At 30.1% G+C, this 9713-nt stretch overlaps 1 protein-coding gene across 1 annotated transcript; it reads right to left on the bottom strand.

Annotated features, from left to right (window-relative positions):
• Window positions 1-1344: 1344 nt before the first annotated feature.
• Window positions 1345-5849, bottom strand: LOC149151434 (putative choline kinase 1). Its single transcript, XM_089443154.1, has 5 exons — window positions 5793-5849; window positions 5508-5750; window positions 2143-2281; window positions 1626-1726; window positions 1345-1443 (listed from the first exon to the last, which is right to left on the bottom strand). The coding sequence occupies exons 1-5, from the start codon at window positions 5847-5849 to the stop codon at window positions 1345-1347; spliced, it is 639 nt and encodes a 212-aa protein (XP_089299280.1).
• Window positions 5850-9713: the final 3864 nt, after the last annotated feature.

Raw genomic sequence — 9713 nt, forward strand, 5'->3', positions numbered from 1 at the left:
ATGCAAATTATAAACACAAGAGACGAGATATAGAAGGAAAACACATGAACTAGTAAATGAACATGTGGGAAGGCGTCCCCATGTGGTTCACAACCCTTGTTGTTGATAAATAGGAAAAATGCTTGGAGCAAGGGAGTAATAGAAAAATGAAACCTTACATAAAGACTCAACTTAAAACCAACACAAAATTAGTGAAGAGGATCTTCGTGAAGGGAAAATTGCACAAGAAATTGTTCATTTTGTTCAAAATATCTACCCAACCAATGATAAGTTCTCTTAGACAAAAACATAAGCCAACTCAATATATTATAAAAAATGGTTAATTTTTGCCAACAAATTTTGTATGTTGAACATATATCTACAGGACAATGGTTTGTAAACCTCATGACCCAATATCACCTTGTCAAAGACTAGCTTCACAAGTAAGCCAAAGGTTTCAATTTCCAACTCCAACATCAACATCAGTAGCATCAACATCAACTTGTGCAGAAAAAACACTATTTAAGAATGAGTGAAAGAAATGGAATTCCAAATATTATATTCTCTATAAAATTTTATATCATCATTGTAATCTAGATCTCCCACTTGTTGGGATGAGCAATGAACTAAGTTAGGGGGAGATGTTGGAGGGATTAGTCCAAGCAGTTGACTAGACCCAATAATAGAGTTGATTAACGAAGTTGAAATATAAGTTGGTTGAACCACCCAAATAATTAGAGAGTTATAATTATATGGCAGCTGAAAAGATAAAACATAAATAAACATAATAAAGACTTAACCAAATCAAAATATAAATTAGTTGAACCACCCAAATAATTAAACAATTATAACTATATGGAAAGTGAAAGAATAAAACATAAATAAACATAATAAAAACTATTATATTCAATACATTAACATAAATACTATTTTACTAATCACATAAATACTATTTTACTAATCACCCGTTATCATTCCTTTTTCTCATATATATATATAAAATTTATTATTAAAAATCCGATACAACTTTTTAAATTATAACCCTATTGAAATATATATATATATATATATATATATATATATATAATAAAATGACACTCACTCGTAGAAAAATATATCACTTAAATAAAAATTAAAATAACATAATTAACCCACTCTACATTAATAAAAAAGTTAATCATAATTTCAATCAAAAGTACATAATGATAAATATGATCTAAATGAACAATATTATCTCATTATTAAAATCTCAGAAATAGTCCTAACTTCTCTCATAATCCAAATTAATTATTCAATATATAATATGGAATCCATGTCCAATTATTAAATATTTAAAATAATCATAACTTCTTCGATCAAAGTTGGCTATTCAATATTTAATATTGAATGCTTCCATAAATTGTATTGTTGAAACTTCTGTCGAGCATACTCCATATAATCAAAGTCTATGGTGTTCACACGCCCCTGGATAGAAACAAACAACGTAATAGGCAAATGATATTCTATGAAAATGAGGACATCACAAAATATTAATCTATGAAATTTAATAAGTTCTTCAATATGAATATCAAAATATATAAAATGAATGGGATAAAAAACAATATATACTCAAGTTAATACTACAAAGGAAGTTATAGAAAATATACCGCAATAATTCCCCATAGAGCCCAATGGATATGGCTTGCAATAGTATATTTCTCGATATCTTTTAAAAACTGTTCAACTTCTTTTTCACTCACAGTTTCACCTAAATTCACATACCAAAAATTATTAACAACTTTGCAATAGCATATTCTTCAAAATTTTCTATAAGTTTTTTTATTTTTTAAAAATTATTTTATCACTTATTCTCATAAAAATCTTAAAATTTTGTAATTAATTAATAAAACATATATATATATATATAAAATCTTAAAATTTTGTAATTAATTAATAAAACATATATATATATATATTTGGTTAGGTGGATTTAAAAAAGTTTTCAATATTGTTTCTTAGGATAAGTTTTAGAAAAGATTTAGAGATAAATGTTTTTCTTGAGTTGAGGATTGTTGTGATTCATCTTTATGAGACCATTGTTGCTAAGGTTAAGATCAATGAAGGGTGGCCTAAAGATATTAAATGCAACATTGGGGTTAAGCAAGGGTGTCCCCTGTCCCTTACCTTTTTTGGCATTTACATCGATAAGCTTGAGGAGTGTTTGGAAACTAAGGGTTGCAAGGGCACCACACTTGTTAGTATAATCATTAATCTTCTCCTTTATGTTGATGATATCGTTCTCCTCGCCATAAACCATGATGACCTAGGCAAGGAGCTCAAGAATCTTCATGATTACTGCTCCAAGATGAGTATGATTGTTAATATTGACAAGACTGAAATCATGATAATTAAATCCAAAAAGATGAGCAATGGTAATTTCGTCTATTATAACAATGACTTAGAACATGTTTCTTCTTATAAATATTTAGGTACTGGCATTCCTCAACATTTCCACTGAAATTATAGCATTGAGAAAAGGATTATTGGTGGTTGGAAAGCTTATGATGAGCTAAAAAACAATAGTAAGTCGATTAATCTTTGTATTTAGAGTAAAAAAAAGTTCCTCTTTGAGGCTCTTGTCACCCATGTTATCTTATGTGGATGTGAAGTTTGGTGTTGTAGTATATCCAGAGAGTCATGGAGAAAGATTGAAATGATTCAAAAGCAATTCATAACCTACAACCTCAAGATCAAGGGAAATATTCCCTACCCAATCCTCTTGATCGAAGTTTGCCTTCCCCCCATTGAGAACAAGGCTATGTTTAGGTATCTGATGTATAAGAAGAAGCTTTAGAACATTGAATCCCGGAGGTTTCCTAAATTTGCTTCAAACTATAGTCAAAACCCCCACCTCTGCCTCAAGCATGGGTGGCATAAGGATGCCCAGTCTTGGCTCAACCACTGGGGGATAAAGAAGGAGATCATCATGGGAAACAAGGATAGTGTAAAAAATACTATTACCTCCAAATTTAAGGATAAATTGTGGGATGATAAGGAGTTGGAGGGAAAAAGAACGCTGAGATATTATAAGGAGATGATCAACCCCACCCTTGATAATCGGAACTATTTCTCTATACTGACCAACACTAAAAAAAAATGAACATTGCTAGGATAAGAACTAATTCTCATTAGCTTCGAAGTGAAACTGGGCAGTGGTCTACTCCCAAAACTCCCGGGGATGATAGAATCTGTCAACTTTGCAATACTAAGAAGGTGGAAGATGAAAAACACTTCCTCTTAGATTGCCTGGCTCTTACTCACATCCGCTCTCATTTCCCTAACATCTCCCACACTTCCAATCTTCTTGACTTGTTAAGTCAAGCCCAACTATAATGACCTTGGAGCACTTATTTCCCTTCTTTTTTATCATAGAAATAATATTTTAAAGAATCGAGTTACATTCTTATTTTCTTAAGGTTTGATAGACTACATTGGTCTTAGTGGATGTTAATGATCATCATCATCATCATCATCATAACAAAAAACATTATAATTCAAATTGGGATATATGTTTTTTACATAATTGTTGATTATTATTATTTTTAATTATCTATTCATTTAGTTTTCTAATATAAAATAATTAATATAAGCATTTAAGATAATTTAATTTTAAAAATTATTACAATTATTTTAAAATTATAAATCTAGATTAATTAAAGAAAGATTAGACTTTAAAATGATAATTCATTCACATTGCTTATGCACTGATTGGAAAATTAATGTATATTTATATATTTTGGATAGAAAAATTTATGTAAATTAATTTAATAATAAAATTGATTTTTTTGGGTTAAGTAAAGTAAGATTTTAAATGATTGGAATGCCTAGTGTGGTTTGAGTAACCATGATACAGGGACATCTAAGCCATGAGTAACCATGATACACGGACATCTAAGCCATCAAAATCACCCAAAGATCACATCTAACATGGGCCACAAACTCTGAGCATGGTTAGATTTTTCTGACAAAATTTAGAACTAATAACCTCTTCACCACGAAGTACATTAACAAAAATCACACTACCCCAAAACTAATAATTTTTTTTTAAATAAATATTAAACTAATAAATTTTTTTTAAATAAATATTAATACAAAATAGGAGTGAAATTTTAAAACAAAAGTTTATATAATTTAAATAAATCAATTAAATAAAAAAATTACAATTTTAAAATAAACTACATCATTACTATATATATAATAAAATCAAAAGCCAAAGAAGAGAACGTACCTGTGCCACTGGATGGCTTTAAATATTCCTTCACAAATGTACGACGCTTTTCAAAATCTATTGAAAGAAAAGATAATAAATATGTATACGTTAGTTTGAACTTTTTAAAATTAAATGTACCACATGAACACGTATATTTTTCATACGTAAACAAATATATATAAATAAATAAAAATTTAAAAATTAATTAATATTTTGAAAAAAAAAAATATTTTCATATTTATTATTTAAATATCTTTTTTAATTTGGAAATTATCTAAATCTATGATTATAATAAAATTTATAATTTTAAAATTATATATGACAAAATTATATATATTTATCGCTATAATTAAAATATTAATATTAATTATAAAATTAAATTATTTAGTAATATAATTAAATATTATTTTATTTATAATATGTTTATAGACCTGTGTGATTTAATATCAAATTTATCACATAATGTGAATAAGAAACATCAACCAAATTTAGATCAGTGACTTAAATTTGACTTAAAATGAAAACTTATTATAATACATTATCTTAAATTGAAAAAAAAAAACATAAATAAAATATAAATAATTAATACTTTTTACATTTATTAAATATAAATATTTGGAAAAATTTCTAAAATATTTTAGCATATGAAGTTGATATGACTTTACATTTAATGATTATTCATTAACTCTTACAAGTATGATAATATAATGTAATAAATTTAATTTATTACATAATAACAATTACCTTTAACTAAATTAATATAACCTTTTCAAATGTGTAATATAGCAATTTTAATAATTGCAACATAAAAAAAATTCAACACTGGTTTATAAGTTGAACAATCGTAATCCTGTTTCCATAAAAACAAATATTATTAAATATTTTGATTCGATAAAAACAAATTAAATATTTTGAAAATTGTAATAAAGTTAAAAAAAAAAAAATTAATATTTAAATATATTAAAATTGGGAAAATTTGAAATAAAATAAAATGTTTTATTACTTTTATTATTAATTAAAAAAATATTTATAAAAATATATATTTTATAATTTTTTTGGAAAATCTGATTACGTCACAAACTCAATTAAACATGTTTAAAAAAACTTAAACCCAAACAATAAAAAAAACTAATTTTCACCAAATCACTCAAACTAAAATCCTTTAACAATCCTCAAACTAACACCCAATTCTTTAACCATCCATAACAATCCTCAAACTAAAATCCAATCCTTTAACCATCCATGGATTGCTCAAAAGAGCTCTGAAATTCTACTTTACCTTTGCGTTGAGAAACTCCTCAATGCGGCCATTATGAAAGTAACCCAAGAGACGCGGACCCTGACCAAGATTTGAAATGCACTCAAATGCCCGAATCTCATATTCTCGATCAAAATACGTATTGGCGGCCTCTCCGTAGATTCGAACCAGGACCTTCCTGGGCTTCTCACCGTCTCTGGTCTGCCAGCTACATTGAAAAATATGATTAGTGACGGCGGCGCCCGTGAGACGGGTGACTTCCATCTGCTTTGCATCGATAACGTCCTCCTAATTCAGAGCCACAGCCTGTAGAGCGCTCTCGGCATCTGCAGCTAATTTCACGCACTCAGTCACAGATGCCATGGGATGATGAGTCAGTTGAATTCAACCTCCAAAATCCAACAGTGGATCAAGATTTATTGACTAGTACTACAGAAGAAGCAATGTAGCTTCAGAGACAGAGGGCCTGAAAATGGATGATCACAAATTTGGACTTGGCTGGTCTCAAACATGGACCTTATATTCCTGATCTGACCAGCCCCCACAGATCTGTCAAATCGCGGCAAAAAATTAAAAAGCGGACGTGACAAGCGTTGAAGGGATGTTCCACGTGAGTATTACATCTGTCATCTCACAGTGGGGCAAACTGGGCTAGGTAAACTACTCAATTGAATTGATAATAATTCGAATGATATTCACGAGACCCCAATGATCTTTAACCAATAAAATATCAGGATGGATCATATTAGTTGGTTAAAGCCTCAATTAATTTTTGATTATGTGATTAATGGGAAAAACATTTATCTACATCATGGATCACAAAAATCACTATAATAATTTTTTTGACATGAATTATGATCAAAAAATTTGCTATATAAATTTTTTAGAGAAATAAATCATATTGTCTCTCCATTTTCAGATTATTTTCGAAGTTACTAAAATGTATTAATTTCAATTACTCTTTTCCCACGAAAGACACAAATTCTTTCTTCCTACTTTTCTTTGGAAACAACCCATCTACATGTTTCATATGTAAAATCCAATCTTTAGCTAGGTCAAACAAGCAGCCAGGGAACTGTTAGGTGAGCAGGTTTCACATGCAGCAGGGCTCTGGTCATCAATGGTATTAAATGAAGGGTGAGAGAAGCCGTCCAAGAAGATATATACTGAAGCATTATTGAGTGGGGAATGTAATTAAAAACAAAAACCAGGTTAGTTGATCGGGGAAGCCTTATCCGATTTGGGTCAGAATCCAGATACATGAAAGTGATCGTTATTATTATTATTTTTTTTTTCAATTTCAATAAAAGTATGATTTTACATTTTTGTGGTAAGGATTAGGATATATGAAATATATATTTGGATATATTTAATGTTTTGAATTTTATTTTTTATTTGTTTATTTCTCTTTAGGAATGATTTTTGTTAAAAACGATTAGTATATGGTATAAATTGATATTAAATATAAATATTTTTATATGTTTATTTGTCATTAAAAATTGTTTAGCTAGAATATGAAAACTATAAATTTAAAGTACGTGTTTAACATGTGGCAAGACATTTATGAAAAAAAAATATTTATTTATAATATTTTATTTATAATATTTATCATAATTGAAATGGCATTCAAATAAATCGATTATATAAAGTTTAAAGTTATTATTTCGCATTTTTAGTTGTAGGTATTTAATTAATTTTTTTTACATAATGTTTTTGGTTAGTTAACATGTGGTTGGGGTTATTTATTGATCACATATCTTTATATACCTTAGTTAACTCTTAATGTTTACAAAATGGTGCTTGGTTGTTCAATCACGAGCTTAATTATCAAGTACAAATATTTATTGCTTCAGCATTTCTTAATAAGTGTGCCACCTGCCCTAGGACACTTGGTTTCACATCCACAGTCCATTTGTACACCACTTGATCCTACGGTAAGGGTGGTGAGGGTTTGGTTGAGGTAACCAACTCACTCCCAGGTTCTGAGGTCATCCCTTCATTCTGCCACTCTCACTAGGGTTTCTGGCTCTGCAACATGCCTCCATGGCACTCAGGATTCTCGTCCCTCTAGTTGCTTCTGACTTGCAGGTAACCCGACAGCTACACAGTTGTGCATATTTTTCTTTTTGTCCACACTTCTTTTGTTTCCTCCCATGATTGATTTCCTTGTCATTCTCATGGCCTTTTGCAAGTATTCACAACAAAGCCATGTGTGCTTTCACTAGCGAGGAGCAGAAGGGAAATCGAGACGCCCCCCATGTATTGGCAGTTAATTAGCTCTCGTTCACTGTGAATTACATTTCAATGTCTTCTACCCTTAATGTGATGCATTTCATTATAGGGTTTAGAGCTACAAGTTGAGACTTGGGTCATTGTGCAGGTAATAACCCCAAGTTGGGCATAAATTATTTATGAATTTGGTTTCTGTTGAAAATCCCTCAATCCTGGACTAATAGAGGCTCATCCATTTTGCAGGTTGGATTTCTTCGAATTTTTCTTTGTTGTGAGCTTTATGGAAAGGGTCACACTCAGATTCTCATTACTCTCTTCCTCTTCCAGGTTTTTACTCCTTCTCCAGACTTCTACGAGGGTTCCAGGGCTTTTCCCTAAATTTGGGGTTCCTACTTAGTTTCCTCTTGGATATGTACATGGGTTGTTCTGCAAATTTGAGGAAACCCTACTAGGTCGTAGCTCCTCATTATAATGTTGTTATTTATTATCATTATTATAGACTTATTCTACTTGTCGTCTTTCGACACGACTACAGTTACATTGACTTTAATCTATTTCTTTTGTTTCTCAAAAGCAATTACCAGTTTTATGGTTAGGGTATTCCATTTTAACTGATTGTAAATCTAAGTATTACGTTGTCATGTGACCCACATGGGGTTTAATTCTGCTGTTATGTTTCAACTCTGCTATGAGAGGTTTCAATTTCCTTATTCTTGGTTATGAAGTAAAGGTTGGAACAAATATTTATTTTTGAAATTGTTTCTTTTCTGCTCTCGTTGAAGTGCTCATATTTTTTTTTAAGAGAATTTATTTAAACCTTACCGAAGTAAGATTGACTGCTTCATTATTAGAATTGTATTATGTTTGTTTACAAAAAAATAACTCCCTCGCGAAGCTTTCTTTAATATGTGAATGATTTCTATAATTCTAGCACCAAAATATTTATTAGAATTTCAAGCTTTTGTTTCATTAACTGTTATGAAATACACAAATATCTTCTGACTGCACATGACCATATTTAAGGTTTTTTCATTTATGTTGGCAATTTTGAGTTGGGTTACTTCAGTGTCTTCTTGTCAACACATGGCCGCGAGCGGAACCTGGGTTACTTGGGACCTGCTCACCGCCCTTAGGATCTTGAATTAGAAATTTTATTTTCCAGTTCTGGATTGTTTCGACAAACTCTGGGTTTGTTATTCCAAAGATTAACCAAAACCTACACTATTGTTAGTTCTACATATTTTTCTTTCAGGAATATTTCCTTGCGTTGACCTTCCAAAGACCATAGTTCTAACTTGCTCATGTTATATTTGTTTACCTTTTTATATATGTACGTTAAGAATACATATCCTTCAGTAATTGTTGTATTCCTTTATACATGAATTTTGGATTATATTTGTTTACCTTTTTATATATGTACGTTAAGAATACATATCCTTCAGTAATTGTTGTATTCTTTTATACATGAATTTTGGATTCACTTTATTTAAGGCTATCATCTTTCCCTAGGTAAGTAAATAAGAACAATAACTTTATTTCAGATTCAGAAATTTTTTGTCTCTCTAACAAAATTCCATTTTCCTACAAGATTCCCAAATATTTTCATACTACATACTGGAAAATATTTCTCTATTTTGTAAAATAATAATTTCCACACAGGTTTACTGTAATATCACAACACAGAGCACTTTTAAATACAATAAAGAAATAAAACATAATAGAGATACTCATTTGTCTCTATCTAAACCGTTAGGAAGTAAACCAAGAAGACCACACCACCCAACCATGAAACTGGCAATGACGTCTAGTTCCCCCCCAAGCTTTCTCCCTTCCAAAAAGTTTAGAAACCAAATATTTGAGATAGTTTGTTTCTGAACCTCAAGATCGCGTCAGTCCAGTCTAGAACTCTATACTCAAGGATATTTCCCTAGGGTTCCATTGGTGCTATGTCCAACTCAAGAACACCTTATCTGATCAGTGTCCTGGGAAAGGTAC

The sequence above is a fragment of the Pinus tabuliformis genome, chromosome 9, assembly GCF_031772625.1.
Source record: "Pinus tabuliformis cultivar Carrire ecotype Pingquan chromosome 9, CPIR1, whole genome shotgun sequence".
NCBI classification, from domain to species: domain Eukaryota; kingdom Viridiplantae; phylum Streptophyta; class Pinopsida; order Pinales; family Pinaceae; genus Pinus; species Pinus tabuliformis.